This window comes from Osmerus mordax, chromosome 28 (assembly GCF_038355195.1).
Source record: "Osmerus mordax isolate fOsmMor3 chromosome 28, fOsmMor3.pri, whole genome shotgun sequence".
Taxonomy (NCBI): domain Eukaryota; kingdom Metazoa; phylum Chordata; class Actinopteri; order Osmeriformes; family Osmeridae; genus Osmerus; species Osmerus mordax.
In genome coordinates this window covers 6,249,894-6,267,100 of record NC_090077.1, presented here as the reverse complement: position 1 = coordinate 6,267,100, position 17,207 = coordinate 6,249,894, and the positions used below count along the sequence as shown (strand labels likewise).

The 17,207-nt window shown below is 54.0% G+C and overlaps 1 protein-coding gene across 1 annotated transcript in view; it reads right to left on the bottom strand.

The window, feature by feature from the left end:
- Nucleotides 1–258: 258 nt before the first annotated feature.
- ptch1 (patched 1) overlaps nt 259–17,207 on the bottom strand; it is a 21,847-nt gene continuing 4,898 nt past the window's right edge. Inside the window, 19 exon segments of the mRNA XM_067230970.1 lie at nt 259–616; nt 734–1,066; nt 1,069–1,300; nt 1,791–2,042; nt 2,044–2,094; nt 2,344–2,443; nt 5,843–5,985; nt 6,084–6,098; nt 6,100–6,222; nt 7,517–7,797; nt 9,624–9,807; nt 12,821–12,963; nt 13,624–13,698; nt 13,701–13,932; nt 14,757–14,834; nt 14,836–14,999; nt 15,002–15,378; nt 15,802–15,821; nt 15,823–15,922. Coding sequence (XP_067087071.1) covers nt 735–1,066; nt 1,069–1,300; nt 1,791–2,042; nt 2,044–2,094; nt 2,344–2,443; nt 5,843–5,985; nt 6,084–6,098; nt 6,100–6,222; nt 7,517–7,797; nt 9,624–9,807; nt 12,821–12,963; nt 13,624–13,698; nt 13,701–13,932; nt 14,757–14,834; nt 14,836–14,999; nt 15,002–15,378; nt 15,802–15,821; nt 15,823–15,922 — 2,902 coding nt within the window. The 3' untranslated portion in view covers nt 259–616; nt 734.

The window sequence follows — 17,207 nt, the reverse complement described above, 5'->3', positions numbered from 1 at the left end:
ACATACACACACACACACACTCAGACCCACACAAATTCACTCACAAACACACAATTACCCCTTCCGAACTTAAAAAACATTGCATAGAATTATACATGTACATTACAAAATATTTCAAGCAGCAAAAATGGATGCTGAAATGTGTAGATGAACCTTCTTCACGGCACAGATCCACAGATGAGTGAACAGTAATCAGAGATCTCTCTTTCTCTCTCTCTCTCACACACACACACACACACACACACACACACACACACACACACACACATCCCTATACAGTACACAGACACACATGCACGCCATCCAAAATGGCATTGCCAGTCTGTAAAAAAAAAAAAAAAAAAAAAAAAAACATAGGAGTTTGTACAGCTCCTTAATTATAGCTACTTTTTTGTTCATATTTACATATGTGTACATCTTTTAAATATAGATAGAAATATCTCGGGCAATAGTCCGCTGGGTTACAGTAAGAATCAGCACCGCGGGGTCACCCCTTGTGGGTATCTGTGTGCCTGGGACCAGGCCGGGCCGGGCCGAGCTGGACTGATCTGAGCCGGAGGACTCAGTCATCCCTGGAAGGAGTCATCTTTGGCTGTTGTGATTCACCTCTCCACCACTGGAAAACCAACAACACAGACAAAGCTGTCACAACCTTGGTCCGCACAGCCCACACACACTAACAGTGTAGTCTAGTGTGGATGATGGTGGAGCTAGGCTACAGTGTAGGGCCTACCTCAGCTGGGTCGTGGGCCACAGTTGCTATCAGCTGCCTCACACTCCATATCCTGGAGTTCCATGGCGTCCATCTTGGCTCCCCGCTGCCCCGTCATGGCCTCCTGTGGCACGTGGGGGTCCTGGAATACAGGCTCCTCCTCTGCCACCGGAGACCCCGCCCCTGCTGCCTGGCAACCGCTCGTCGCTGAGTATCCTGGGTACGTCGGAGCAGTCGGGGGGGTCTGGGTGGAGAGAGGGGCCGAATGGACGGCGACAGTCACAGAGGCTGAGGCCGTCACCGTGGTGATGGGTTGGCAGTAAGGGGCGGGGTTAGGGTGATGGTGGTTGGGCCTGGGTTGTGATGGGGGCGGGCCCTGTGCTGCCTGTGGTTGGAGGAGGGGTGGTGGCCCCCCTGGGCGGAGGAGGGGTGGTGGCCAGGGCCCCCGGTCTCAGTCGCCGTCTCAAAAGCGTCCATGCGCGGGCGGGATGGGGGGAGAGTGGACGGCTGCTGATGGCTTTGGGGATCTCTGGTGCTGTAGCTCCTGGATGCTCTGGGCTGGGGGACTGAGGGGGGGGCTGGCATGGCCTGGGGGAGGGGGAGGGGGAGGGGGGGGGGGAGAAGACAGACAGAACAATACAATCAGAACCAGTTCTTATGGAAATGGGAGAATCCGAGCAGAGGCCTATACTAGTTATCATGTTTCATTGCTCTAGCCACCCTCCCATTCAAACAGATTTCCCTCTGACCAGAATCTGGTTGGGCCAATCACAACCATTTATCTGATACGGGATGGGTTTGATACGATGGCTGTGGCAGAGGACCATCGTTGAGGCATTTATGTAAAAGACCAAGATCGCGTTTTGTTTCGCTGATTGGTTGTGTCTATCCAATTCTATCCAATTGTGTCCAGAGGTGTTTTACTCGCTTAGTCGACAACACCCCTTGGAAATCTAAAATGACCTGAGAGGTTCAAGACTCATTCACATTTGACAACTGGTCCGGCGATGCCAAGCTCTATACAAGTCACAGCACTTTTTCTGACAACTGTACACGCCACGACGCAAGAGGTCGTTACCGAAGAGACAGTGTAGGCCATCTGCGGGTCTGTCTGTCTGGCCGGCCGTCTGGAACCGAGTCCCAGCCGCACCTCCTCCGTCCGCCCGGCTCGCCCCCTGCTGGTGTGGAGGTCGTACTGCCTCAGCTCCTGGCTGATGCCCGACACCGTGGTGTTGGAGCTGTACTCCGAGTCGGACGAGTCGGAGCCGGTGGCGGTCCCTGACGTGGCGGCGTGGCGAGGCCCCACCGAGAAGTGGACGGCGTGGGGAGGGGGCCTCCGGGGAGGGGGTGGGCAAGCGGCTACGGCCGTCCACTGGGGACACCTGGGGGAGGGGGGGGGGGAGTAGACCCAGGCAGAAGTCAGCTGTGTGTGTTAGAGAGGGGGAGATAGAGAGAGACAGAGAGAGAGGAGACAGAAAGAGAGAAAAGAGAAAAATAAGTAGAAAGAGGCAACATGAAGAGATAGAGAGAAAGGGAGAGAACAGGAGAGAAAGAGAGGAGGAGAGAGAGGGAGAGCGACAGAGAGACACTGATATAAGTTGGCACCCACTACATAGGAGAGGTGATCTTACCTCTGGATATGGTCCAAAGTATGACAGCAGCACAGGCAGGAGAACCAGTCCATTCAGAACGCCCAGAACAGTGAGAATGGCCAGTACTGCAAAGAAATACCTGCAGCCACCAAAACACACCTGTTACACACAGCTACAACACACACACTCAAAGACACAATGGGCAAAGGCACAATGTAATCACAGTCTCATACAACAGACACGGCCTACATTGAAATACCGGGTGAAAGGGTTAGGGATAGAAATCCGGGCGAAAATCTTTGCTCGAGTCTGCCTGTGTTCTGCAGGTGAGATTAGTCTTGTTTAGCACTAGCTTTTAAAAATCCCATCACCGGAATAACAACTGAGTGCAGATTCAGAATGGCATGCGAGCACACGTATTCAACGGGACGGAGCATCTGCACGCAAGCGAAGCGCACAGCCACAGGGAACGACAGACGGAGAGAGATCCGACTGACGACAGGACGAAGCGCACAGCCACAGGAGACGCAGGATCAGACAGGGGCGGAGATGAGCAACATCCCAGCAGCGCACACGCACGCAGTAACACCTCCGCCTAGACAGCCCACCCCAGCAGCACACGCACGCACGCACACTTGCGCGTGACCCACGCGCGCACACACGAGCAGAAAATGTACCTGGTGTGTTACCACGGTCCTGCCAAAGAGGGTTAGTCTTTTAAGGAGCCGCAGAGAGAGACGGAGGGAAGCGTGATTAGCTGGAGTTGGCTAATTCAAGGCACGGGAAAAAAAGAGAGGGACGAGAGAGGAAAGGGGAGATTGAGGATGGGGGGGTGGGGGGGGTGTATAAGCAAACACGGAGAAAACAAAGCGGTCAGGATATGTGGAGCGAGGGAGAGGGGGGGGGAGAAAATGGGGGGATAGGGGAGAGGGGGGGGGGCACAAAGGACAGGGGCCTCTCTCTCTCTCTCCCTGTAAAAAAAAAAAAAAAAAAAACGAGATGGCGGAGCAAACAAATGAAGTGAAGGGTATAGAATTTAAACAATTTAGTCTAGGAGGAAGAGAAGGGGGACCTCTGAGTGCTCCACCCTCCCTGGCCCCTCTGCTTCTCTCTCTCTCTTTTCTCCCTCCGCCTCTCTCTCTCTCCCTTCTTTTCCAGCTAAGCCCCTGTGAAATTCCCGGGCGCTCCACAATCCCCCAGTCTAATTAAATCTCCAATGTATCAGGTAAGACCCCCAATCTCCACTCTAAATCCCTCCCGCCCTCCTTCGTTCTGTCTCTCTATCTCTCTCTCTCACCTTACACTACAGCTCCTTCATTCAGGAAGGCTTTCCTTTTGCCTCTACTACTCCTGTACCCCCCCACTACCACCACCACCACCACATTTGGGTTCAAGTTGCTCCTGCCCTGGCCTCTGCTCATTAGGCACAGGGACACACTAGAGCATGTTTACTTTGGAATTTGTGTGTGTGCGTGCGTGCCTGTGAGTGTGGCAGGGAGCACGTGCGTGTGTCTGTGCGTGTGCGTGACATACTCTTCTCTTACCCTTGCTTGAGCTCGTCCTCACCGTGTGTTTTGTGAAAGTAGGCGACAAGGTGAGGGGGCGGCGCGTGCGTGAGTGTGTGCAAAGAGAGGTCTGGATGGGCTCCTGCTCGCTAGTGTGAGTCTTTGTGAGTGTGTGTGTGTGTGTGTGTGTGTGTGGTGCAGACTGTGTAGAGGGGAACAGAGCATGGCTGAGACACAGTCCATGTCCAGCGAGCATGGGTGGTCGACTACACAACAGAGAGAGACAGAGAACAGAGAGAGGAGACAGAGAGACGAAAGGACAGAGAGAGAAAGAGAGACAGAGACAAAGAGAGAGACAAAGAGAGAGAGAGAGACAAAGAGAGAGAGAGAGGTTCTCTCTGACACTGAATATCAGGGAATCATTGTCTCTTTTTACTCGTCTCATCACTTCAAGAGCATCTCTCCCAACATTGAAGTCGCTACGCTATCGACGAAACACACACACACACACCACACACACACAGGCCACATACCATGCTGAGTGCACGACCGGGCTGTTTAGAGTGAAAACATTTGCGGGGCCGACGGGGAAAAAGTCAGGGAAAACATTTCTTTCGGCGCGAGCAGCAGAATACCGGCCTCCCTGTTGTTATTCGGCGGCCTTGGAGAGAGCTGCTGTGTTTGGTGAGACAACAACACCCACTTGAGATGGGGGCAGGAGAGAGAGCCAGAGCCCACAGCAGTCGAGAGGAGGTGAGGAGAGAAGACCTAGGCCTCCGTCAGGACCCTCGGTGTGTGTGTGTGTGTCTAGGTCTTGTGTCGGTGTGTGCACTTTTAACTTCCAGGCACGCCATTGTTGACCCCCATGATTATAAGGTCAGGGGGCAGGGGTGTGTGTGTGCGTGTGTGTGTGCGTGCAAGCACTTATGTGTTCGTAGACCACATGAGTGGAGGTAGCCCTGTTTCCTTAAAGTGCCAGGTCACCCAAATGATAAATGTAGCTCGTAAGGATGCAGAGGCATTGGGGGTTAGCGTTGAGCTCGGAGACAAACCAGCACACTGACGTGTTTAGCAGTCACAATGAAAAGCTCCGAACGATCACAGACGTAGAGAAACTAGCTCGCTGGACCAACCGAACATTTTATATTCCAACTCTTCCGGAGAGTGTGGGCCAAATCACCTCAGGAGACACACACACACACGGCCCCCCCGTGTGTCTTCTAACTTCCACTTTTCCTTTTGCCTCCAGAACCCCCCCCCCCCCCCCACCCCCCTTATGCTTGTAAATGTCTGGCAAAGCCAGTTAAACAAGCTGCAAGAGATTACAAAAGCCAGAAGACTTTCCAGATCTCTACCTCTCTCCCCACCTCCCACCTTCCCCCCCTTCTCTCCCCATTTCCCCTGCCCTTCAAATCTCCAGCCTGCCCCCGACATCCCCTAAACGTAATGGCGAGTGAGAGAGAGAGTGAGAGAAGGGGGGAAGGAGAGAGGGAAAGAGAGCGAGGCTGTGTGCAGGCAGGGTTTCAACGAGCTGTGCGGTGCGAGATCAGGTAGGCACCAGAAGGAGGAGAAGAGAGGAGGTATGGGGTCATAGGGGAGAGAGAGAGAGAAAGAGAGAGAGAAAGAGAGACACAGAGAGAGAGAGAGACAGAGAGAGACAGAAAGATAGAGAGAGACAGAGAGAGAGACAGAGAGAGACAGAAAGAGAGAGACAGAGGGAGAGAGAGACAGAGAGAGACAGAAAGATAGAGAGAGAGAGACAGAGAGAGAGACAGAGAGAGACAGAAAGAGAGAGACAGAGAGAGAGAGACAGACAGAGAGAGGGGGGGGGGTCAGAGGAGTAGAAGAAAGGGATCAAGGAAGGGTAAAAGCAACCTTCATGCATGAGTAGGGTTTCAGGTAGATTCCTGCGTGACAGACAGGCTGAGGCACGGACCTTTGCTCCTCCACTGACGCCACACACACCACAAGCTGTGCGAGTGTGCGGGTGTGTGCGTGTCTGGGTCGTGCGCGCGCGCGCGCGGGAGCCTCACCTGACGATGAAGTCGAACTCGGAGCCGGCAAGCATCAACACCCCCAGCAGTGTGGAGAAGGCTCCGTCCAGCACCGGAGCAAACATGTGCTCCAGAGCCAACACCGCACGCTTGTTGCGGTCCCCGATTGCAGTCAGGAACGCCTGCGACACACACACACACACACACATCATACTTTTTTATTTTTGTTCTCCCCGTCCAGTGTGTGTGGCGTGTGTGTGGCGTGTGTGCGTTGACTCACCAGAGCGACGTGGACGGGTGAACTCCACCCCGATGCCCACCGATGCGATGAGGATGACGACGGGCACCGCGCTCAGCTTGATCCCTATCAGACCCATCATCCCAAACAGCTCCACCGTCATCAGAGACAGAACCATAACCTGCAACACACACACACACGGGTTAAACACACTCACGCAAACATCAACACACCTGGGTAGAAAATAGCATTGGAAATCGCTTCATCTCTGTGTTTCCATTTGGCCACAATGGAGGAGGGGGGGGGGGGGGGGGGGGGGGGTTTTCCGCAGAAAACTTGGTTGTGTGTGTCTGGAGGTGGTGGGATTTGGAGTTTGTACGACTAGAGCGGACCGTCGACGCCCACTGTAGCAAAACCGATCCACGGAATGCAGGAACTACAGCACCCACAGTTCAGTTCACCGCTGGCATCCGTCTCTGGGGCTCTCTGAGAATTCCAGGGATCGGGCGGTGTGTGTCTGTGGAGAGAGGGATGTCGGTATGCGAACATTTAGTTCTATATTGTGAGTGTGTGGAACCCAGTGCGTGCGTGTGTGTGTAGTATGTGTCATACGTGTGTGCGTGGGGCTTCTGAGGACTAGGACGGAAGCTGAGCGTAAATGCCATTATCAGCTGACAGGTCTCGGGTTACGGGGGTGAGGGTGCTTTGAAGAAGGCCGAATGGGGTCGGGGGGGGGGCCTCTGTGTGTGTCGAACCTGTGTGTGTGTGTGCGTGGGCGTGTAGCCTGAGGAGCCTGTGGTGGTGGGTGTCGGGGCAGATGGGGGGGGTTCAGCCCGGGGGGGGGGTTTGGGGTGGGGTTATGGGGTGGAGGGAGGGGGGTGGGGTAGGTCTGGACATAACAAATGGTTGAAGTTGAAGTTGGGCCATAACTTGTCCTTTCATCTGGCTTGTAAAGCCTTAAAGATGAACACGAGGTCCCCTCGCCCAGGTTTAGAGGGCTCCGGTGGCCTGGCCACTGCCTGTCATAAAATACAAACCACTGGAGAGAAAGAGCAGAGCTGTGTGTCAATGTGTGTGTGTGTATCCCAGGAAACTTCCTACAGTACAGTGTAGGGGGTTGGGGGGGGGGCGGGAGATGGATATAAGAGCTGGGGTTTTTACAAGTTTAGAGTGGGAGTTGGTTGCCGGGGGTAACGGGTGCCGTCTCCTCATGTATTTGGAGGGCAGTGTCCTGGGAGAGCCAGGGTGAGACTAAACAAACCGACCCTGACAAAACAGCCCAAGATAAACACCCCGACCGGGGCTAAGATAGCAGCCCCGCACACCCCTCTCCTTCCCCCTCGACCGATTCCCACTCAACCCCCCCCACCACCCCCACCCCCAACCATCTCCTCCCGCGTCCCCCCCAATCTCTCCCCCGTCAGCGCCTGGAGTCCTACCCATCCCAGACCGTCTGAGCGCGAGCGGTTACTCACGATGATGCCGGCCGTCCACGGGTTGAGGAGGAAGAGGGCGCAGACGAGGAACGTGCAGGCCAGCACCACGCTGATGGAGAGCAGCAGCCAGTGGCGGAGGCCCACGTACTGCTCCCAGAACAGGAAGGGGTAGCCGTTGGGGTAGGAGGGCAGCCCCTGGCGGCTGTAGTTGCTGCAGATGGCGCGGACGCTCTCGATGGCCTCCACGAACTGCGGAGTCTCCCGGAGCCCGTTGAGGTAGAAGGGGAACTGTGCGTATTCGATGGGCTCGGCGGCAGGTACTGAGGGGGGGGTAGGGTTAGGGTTAGGGAGAGGAGAGAGGGGGGAAGGAGAGGGGGAGGTGGAATTTTAGTTTGCTTGTAGAAGTCTGTGTTGTCTCACACGTGGACTGGTGGAATCAGTCTTACCCATGACTCAGACACATTGGTGTGTGTGTGTGTGTGTCTGGGCATGCGTAGGTCTGCCTGTGTGTGTTCTCGCACATGCGTGCAGGCGTTCCGTGGGTCAGCCTGGCTAATGACACCCTGTCTATACCAGACAAACAGAAGTGGCAGTTCTGACGCTGATCGGCTGTCATCACCAGGTTGAATCCCCACCATTACAGAACCCTCACTGACACACTCTGTCACACCTGTCCCTCAAAGGGTGCTCACCAAAGTATGATGATTCAATAATACAATGCACACACACACACACACACATGCTCACATACACGCAAACACACTAGCTCATCTGCTTGTGTGTACTCGTGTGTGCGTCTGAAAGTTGAGCATACGTGTGTGAGCGTGTATGTGAGCGTGTGTGTGTGTGTGTTTGTGTGTGTGTGTTCCAGTGCCTGCAGGGTAGACAGCAGCTAACATGCTCTGGCCCATAATAATCTCCACTATAAATTTCCATTAGGACACCAGCTGGAATTCAGCCAAGCCAAGCCTGCTCTGGGGGTTTCCTGCACACTGCTTATCCAATCACATCTCCCCCCGCCATGCACTTCCTGCTTGTTATCCACTCACGTTTCCCACCCAAGACCTCTCCCGGCTCGTTATCCAATCATGTTCACCCCCTGCAATGAACCTGTGTTTTATCCAATCGTGGGCTGAAATTAAACCGTTTTTCTTGTGTGTCTGCCCGCCTGGTAGGAAAAATGAGAACAGGGTGTGAGCATTGTTGGGGGTCACTGAGTTTTAAGAGTGTGCGTACGTGTGTGTGTGTGTGAGTGTGTGTGAGTGTGTGTGATGCCTTGGGGCCCCTTCGTGGTCAGGATTATGGTATTCACCACAGGCACCATTAGACAGCCACAGCGAGCCCTTCCTTTTAGTCCTACAACCTGAACACACACACACACACACACAGACACACACACACTACAGTATACTACCTCACTTAAAACTAACAAGCAGAGAAGGAGCAGTAACTATACAGATGGACTAGAACAAACGACCAGCCTGTGAGTGCTGCTCTCATGTCTGTCAAGACTCCAACTCCTAACTCGCCAAGTCTCTACCACTCACACACTAAGTGTGTGTATTACATATGTATATATGTGTGTAAATATATTGACTCTACATATATATCCATCCATCCATCCATCATCTTCCGCTTTTCCGGGGGTCGGGTCGCGGGGACAGCAACCTAAGCAGGGAGGCCCAGACTTCCCTCTCCCCATCCACTTCCACCAGCTCTTCCTGGGGGACCTCGAGGCGTTCCCAGGCCAGCCGAGAGACATAGTCCCTCCAGCGTGTCCTGGGTCTTCCCCGGGGCCTCTTCCCAGTGGAACGGGCCCAGAGCACCTCACCAGGGAGGCGTCCAGGAGGCATCCTTATCAGATGCCCGAGCCACCTCAACTGGCCCCTCTCGACGCGGAGGAGCAGCGGTTCTACTCTGAGCCCCTCCCGGATGACCGAGCTTCTCACCCTATCTCTAAGGGAGAGCCCAGACACCCTGCGGAGAAAACTCATTTCAGCCGCTTGTATTCGCGATCTTGTTCTTTCGGTCACTACCCACAGTTCGGGACCATAGACTCTACATATATATATATTTATATATGTGTGTGTCTGTGTGTTGTCAGTACTGTGTGGGCGCGCAGCCAGGCGTGTGATTGGTCACTCACTGTTGAGGCGTGTCTCGGGCATGGCGTCGGAGCGTTCATGCTGCCATTCCGGGGGGTGCGGCCTGATGTTGGCCTGGGAGGCGGCGTAGGCCACGGGGTCGTTGCCCACCCACGCCGTCAGGTACACGTAGAACGCCCCCGGGTTGATGATGCCGTCGGCGTCCACCAGGCGCTGCCTTGTCAGCTGGGGAGGGAGGGGGGGGGGAGGGGGTAGGGGGAGCGGTGATAAAAGGTGGGGGGGTTCATTATTTAATTCAGTAATGTCGATTCTGCAGCTTCAAATCAACACCAGGAGCGAGTGCCGGGGGTTGGGGGGGGGGGGGGGGTGCAGCGTGGACAAGGGCACGCTTGCTGGAAAAACTAACCCCCCCCTCTCCAGGTGAAGGGACCACAGAAATGCTGTTTATACATGCATGAGACAGAAGCCAAAGCTGACCAACTCTGAAAATAAGCACTGAAATATTCTACCAATGTCCAACCCAGAGGAAAGTCAACATTCTAACACAGTTTCCCTTCAAATATTCCAGCATTTCCCGTATTTCAACTCTGAGCTTCCCAGAATTATACTTCTTGCCATAATACAACATGGAAAATGTCAAATCAGGTTTCTAGGTTGGTGGCAGAGTGTCCTCTACATTCACCATATCCACAATACCCTCTAAATTCCATCCCCCATCCTTCACCTATTAGTACATACACACACTGTAGATATCCAGACTGCAAAAAGCATCTCATGCTTTAGGAGTCGAACAAACAAGTATCCTTCCCTCTCAGTCTGTACCTACCTCTCTACCTCTCTACCTCAGTCCCTAGCTCTCACCTCCCTCGGGTCAGTCACCTCCAGAGAGTCAGCGACATTACCGCACACTCCCCGCGACTAGCCCTCCTCACCGCTATAAATCCCTCCTTCACCAAGAGCCAGGGCTCCTACCCACCAAGGGAGAGGAGGGGGCGTGGGAGGGGGGGAGCTAAATAAGGAGTTTTTTGGGGTGGGGGGGGGGTGTGGTGACGGGGGGAAAAATTGCTAGAGTTAGCGTAACAATAAAAAAAATTGGCTGGAGTCCCCCTTGCGCGTCTGTGTGTAGTTAACCTGGCTGTTAACACGGGGGGAAATGCCACCCAGCAAATGAAGGAGAGCTATAAAAATAACACAACATCTGTACAAATGTTGCTCGCACTTGCTTCTCCTGACCCCTACGGATACCCAGAATGCCCGGCGCCACGCTCGGGAAGCGGCCCCCGCGAGAAGAAAAGACCTCTTGATAGAGGCCTCCCTCCCTCCCTCCCTCCCTCCCTCCCTCCCTCCCTCCCTCCCTCCCTCCCTCCCTCCCTCCCTCCCTCCCTCCCTCCCTCCCTCCCCTCCCTCCCTCTCCTCACCTCTTTATCCCCTTTATTTTCCTTTTTCTTTTCTTTTTTTTTTTACAATCTTTCTCCCTTTTTTAATTGCTGCATCTCGTCTTTTCTACCTACTCTGAGAAACACACACACACACACTCAGACTGTCTGGTTACAAGGCAGGACAATGACTGAATGCAGGGAGCAGGGGCAACAGAAGCACATCAAAGAAGGAATGTTTACCCAGAATGTGGCATATCAAACCAAAACATCTAGTGTTGCAATTTGCCATGGCTGGAAAATATCTGTTTTGATTTGCAAAAAAAACAAAACTACTACTGTCAGTCTGTACGCACCTACATAACACACACACACACCGCACACGTCGCAGACACACACACACACACACACACACCAGGGTTGCCTGAAAGAGACCACGTGTTTTAGCTCTACTCACTGAAAGCGGACACAGCAGTCAGGAATAAAGGGGAGATAGAGAGAAAAAAAGAGAGTGAGAAAAAGAGAGCAAGAAACACTGAGACTGGAAGAAAGGAAGAGTGGAGGAACCAGAGACAGCCTGATTGAAAGAGAGCGGAGGAGCGGAGGAGAGAGAACGAGAGAGAGAGCGAGAGAGCGAGCGAGGCAGAGAGAGAGAGAGCTGGATTCCAGAGATCTGGATTGAATTAAGCAGCAGGATATGCAACAACTGTATGTCTTCAAGCTGTCACAGGCAGCGCCTCTGGCGGCCCCCTTTCCCAAACCGCCCTCCGCTTCCCTCACAGGCACAGGAAGTGATGTCACGGGGGGCTGCGCTCAAACATGGCTCATGGCATGCCTACAGCAATAACGGTGAGATAACTGGCCCTTCAAGTGATCACGTATACCCACGAGTGTGTGCGAGTGTGTACCTTTTACAGTCAAATAACCCAAACTGCCCGGTGACATGGATATGTATAATCTTTAAAGTGATGGGGTGTTATTATGTCTCACTGAAGTCTTTAGCATGTGGGTGGGGGACACGTCACCTTCCAGGCTACGTGTGTGTGTGTGTGACAGGTACGTACAGGCAGGATGTGTGCAGTGATATCCTAGGTGTCTCCGAATTGACAGCCGACTCCCACAGTTCGGCTGAACGGAAACCACTGTAAAAGTGTTAAACTGACAGCTCTAATGCTGAGGGGAGGAATTTAACTGTCAGAACCAGGCACACGCACACACACACACACACACCCCCACACACACCCACCCACGCCACGGTCGGAGTATGGGATCTCAAGCTTGCAGCAAAGAAATGGAACAAATGGCTGAAATAAAGACATGATGGGCTTTTTCAGAGGCTGGTTCCAGCCCTAGCGAGAGTTTTACATTCCTGGGCTTGGTAAAGTCATCAGAGAGAGAGAGAGAGAGAGAGAGAGAGAGAGAGAGAGAGAGAGAGAGAGAGAGAGAGAGAGAGAGAGAGAGAGAGAGAGAGAGAGGGAGAGAGGGAGAGAGAGAGAGAGAGAGAGGGAGAGAGAAGGAGGGGGAGAGAGAGGACCGAGAGAGCAGAGGCGAAGGGAGAGACAGACAGGAGAGATAAAGACATACCGTTCACAAGCCAGGTGTCACTCTTCCACTTGCTATACACCCTTCTCTCACACACACACACACACACACACAAAATGGAGTCACTCCGCGTATTTCTCTAAACACTTCTGTGCCAACAGTCTGACGTGAGACAGTAAATCACACGGCTTCACTGCCAGTGTAGACGGAGCATGAAGCGCGCGTTCTCTATCAGGTCAGAAGCCAACGGGAAGTGGGGGTTCGCGACAACAGGACTAGATCTTTCCGTCCTGACAGAAGGGCTCGGGTCTGACTGTCACCTGGTTGTAGTTGATGGGCTTGTCTCGTCGTCCAGTCTGGACCAGTAGTTTGTAGGCCAGGACGCCGTCGTCGGAGCCGTTCCTGTAGCTGCTATGAGTGATGTGACCCGCCTCCCAGTCTCTGTCGAACGCTTCCTGCAGACCTGAACACACACACACACACACACACTGTTGCTGCAGAATACTCGAGTTATTTATTTGTGCGTGCTTTCTTTGCGGACCTTAAACAGTCAAGCGATTTAGTAAATGCGTGCGTGTGCATGCACCAAAGTAAATCTGTGTGTGCGTGAGTGTGTGCCTGTCTATGCGTGTGTACATGCCAGTGCCTACATCGAGGTGCACGAGTGTGCGCGTGCGGCCTCCCAGCATGCCTCACGTAGTTACTTCATGTGCACATCTATCTATGTGTCACGCGTACATATCACATCGACACAACCTGCACGTTTAGGTGGGGCACTAGGAAGACTGTGGCACAAACGTTTCCTTGGAGGAGGACAATAAAGCATCCCACTACGTCTCTCTCTCTCTCTCTCTCTCTCTCTCTCTCTCTCTCTCTCTCTCTCACTATTTAGCTAACTCTATCTCCCTCTATGTCTAGCTCTTTCTCTCACTATTTCTCTCACCCTTTCTCTCACTCTTTCTCTCACTCTTTCTCTCACTCTTTCTCTCACTCTTTCTCTCACTCTTTCTCTCACTCTTTCTCTCACTCTTTCTCTCGTCCTTTCCCTCACTCTTTCTCTCACTCTTTATCTCACCCTTTCTCTCACTCTTTCTCTCGCCCTTTCTCTCACTCTTTCTCTCACCTTGCAGCCAGTCCCTGAAGTAGTGCAGCCACATGCGCGGCAGCAGGCCGTTGTCCTCCTTCAGAACGTAGCGACGGCCGCGAAGCGCTGGTGCAGGTCGTGGAGGAGGGACTGGGCCTGGGGGTAGAGGGCGGTCTGGGTCACCACGTACATGTTGTAGAAGGAGAAGAACTTGAACTGGGCGCCGATGAAGTCGTGCTCGCTGGTGTCGCGCGGCACGATGTCGGTGAGCTCCAGGCCGTCGCGCACGCGCGTGGTGCCGTACAGGCTGACCCCCAGCAGGCACAGGAAGAGGACGATCACCACCGCCTGGGATGGAGGGAGGGAGGTTGGAGGGAGAGAGAAAGAGTGAGGTTGGAGGGTGGGAGGGAGGGATGGAGCGAGAGAGAGAGAGGGAGGGAAAGAGGGAGGTTGGAGGGAGGGAGGGAGGTTGGAGGGAGGGAATGAGGGAGGTTGGAGGGAGAGAGAGAGAGAGAGAGAGAGAGAGAGAGAGAGAGAGAGAGAGAGAGAGAGAGAGAGAGAGAGAGAGAGAGAGAGGGAAAGAGGGAGGGAGGTGGAAGGGAGGGACAGAAAAAAGAAAAAGAAATGATTGGTTGTTTTCTTCACACGATGGTTTCAGTTTGTTCTCCGGCTGAGGGGGACTCGGGTGTTTTCGAACAACGTCAGGCGCTCACAGCTCATGAAACGAATGTGAAGGGGTGCGTGCGCGTGTTTGGACCGTGTGTGAAATGGATGTCTTGTTCTGGAGGGAGGTATAAAGGGCTCATAAAGGAAAATAGAGTGTGGGTGTGTGTGTGTGTGTGGCCAGATACTGACCACGGTAGCACGTTAGGGCCAAATCTAGCCAGCCTCACTGAGAGCTACGCTGACTAACTCACCACTAACACCCCATCAGAAGTTCACGAGAGTTCAGAAGCTGTGACTCAGCTGAACTGAGTCACAACACACAAACCCGTGCTAACAGCACGGGAACCAACACAACTAAACTAGCAACACACGCACACCATCTTCAGCAAGAGAGAAAAGATCATCGGATAATAACATAGAATAGCATATGATGATCATAACAACTGTATAGACGTGTGCGCTTGTGTGTGAGGGGTGTGTGTGCGCGCGAGTGAGTGAGTGAGCACCTTGGTAGAGGGCTGAAGCAGGAAGGGGGCGTAGTGCTTCTCAGCGAACGACGCCAGGGTCCAGCGAGAGCAGGGGGGGTTCGAGACAGCGCAGCCCCAGGGATGCCTCGCCGCCCCTGGACCGCAGCTCCCCCGCCGAGCCCCCTCCACCCCCACCACCTCCGGCGCCCCCCGACCACGGCCCTTCGGCCCGGGCCCCGGGGACGGGAGACGGGGAAGGGAAGGACCCCACCGTTTCCCCCGTCCGCCGTTGTTGCGGCCGCTGCTCGTCCGGCTGCCGCCCTGGCTGCGAGGGTGGGCGGGCGCGGAGGGGGGCGGCGGCGGAGGAGGCGGGGGGGCGCAGGGCTGGACGGAGATCTGGGAGCGGGGCTGGCCCGTGGTGTAGAAGGCCTGCGTGCCGGGGTCGTACTGGGTGCGCAGCTGAACTGTGGACTGCATGGTGATCTGGGTGGTGGTGGTTGGTGGGGGGGGGCGGGGTTGCTGCTGGGGAAAGCCGTGGCTGGAGTAGGAAGGGGGCGGGGTGCAGTAGGAAGGGGGGCGGGGGGGGCTGTAGCGGCTGGGGTCGGGGCCGTCCGGGTAGGCCTGAGGCTCCAGCTGGATCACCCTGTTGGCACAGGACTGGAGGGAGGGAGGGAGAGACAGAGAGGGAGAGAGAGACAGGAGAGGGAGAGAGAGACGGAGAGGGAGAGAGAGAGAGAGAGAGAGAGAGAGAGAGAGAGAGAGAGAGAGAGAGAGAGAGAGAGAGAGAGAGGGGGGGGGGAGGGAGAGAGACAGAGACAGAGGTATTAAGTACAAGTTCATATCTGTGTGAAATGTTGGGAGTAATGACCCACATAGGTTTCTGGTCTCACCAGGTTTCACCCAGACAGACAAGACAGGTACAAACTTGACCAAAACACAGACGGGTTTGCCGAGCACACAAACAGTCACGGAAATTCACGAGAGAGATCAATTCATTTGAATGCGTCAAGCTGTAGCCCACCTGGTAAGATGCCCCAGTACAACATTGTATGTACAGCGTGTGTGTGTGGTGGTGTGTCACCTGTAGAAGCAGCAGAAGATGTCCGAAACGCCGGTCCTCTCGACGGTACAGGTCCATGCTAAGGATGGCGGGGAAGATGAGCAGCACCATGGCAAAGTTGAACACCACCACACCACACCGCCGCCTGGAAGCACACACACACACACACACACACAGGAAACAAGGACCATTAGTGGTTCTCTCTCTGGGAGCGAAACACACACCAGCGCTGTCAGGCAGGGGGCAGAATGCCCTTGTAGCAGATAAGGACTCTCTCCACCAACTAGTGGAGAGAGTAAGGTAGAAGAAACAGAGAGAGAGAGAGAGAGAGAGAGAGAGAGAGAGAGAGAGAGAGAGAGAGAGAGAGAGAGAGAGAGAGAGAGAGAGAGAGAGAGAGAGAGAGAGAGAGAGAGAGAGAGAGAGAGAGAGAGAGAGAGAGAGGAGAGAGAGAGAGAGAGAGAGAGAGAGAGAGAGAGAGGAGAGAGAGAGAGAGAGAGAGAGAGAGAGTGAGAGGAGAGAGAAGAGAGAGAGAGAGAGAGAGAGAGAGGAGAGAGAGAGAGAGAGAGAGAGAGAGAGTTTGTGCCTGTGTGTGTAATGGAGGCCAGAGCAGTGTGTAGTTTGTATGAAAGGAAGGAGGGGGTTGGGGGTTAGGTTGGGGCCCTGCCCAGAGTACAATCTGGATCCTGTGCTGCTGCCAGACCACTGAACACACACGCACTCGTACACACACACACACACAATCCTGTGTGTCTGCCAGACCACCCAGTGAGCCCAGAGGCTTGCAGGACCTGAGGTGATGAGCAGCGCTGGGGTTGAGCACACACACACACACACACACACAGTCATTGCTGCCAGCTTCAAGCACTCACCCCCCCCCCCCCCCCCCCCCCCCCCCCCCCCCCCCCCCCCCCCCCCCACGCTACTAACCACACCTTCACACCACCAGACACACACACACACTTATACACACCCCTGCTGACTTACTGACACACACAAAATACATTATCTCTTCACCTCCTTGCTTCATTCCTTACCTCACCACACAATATTACCACCAACACAGAGAGAGAGAGAGAGAGAGAGAGAGAGAGAAGACATTCCAGTGAAGACAAGTGAAGGTGTATGGTCTTTCTATTCTGTTTTTTCCCCCCAGACAGTAGGAGGGACATAAACAAAGGGAAAGGGGTATAGACAAAAATAGGATAGATTGCAGGAAGTACAAAACTGTGATAAAGACAAGAATGCACTCTCTCAAGGTGTGGACGCACACACACACACACACAGAAACACAAGAATAAGCAGATCTGTAGATATCCATCTTTCAGCTCAGTGTCACCACTAAAGCTCTACATCAGAGACAAACACTGCACATAGAGGTATGTGCTTGGGTCTGTGTGTGTGCATGTGTTCACAAGTGTGTGTGTGTGTAC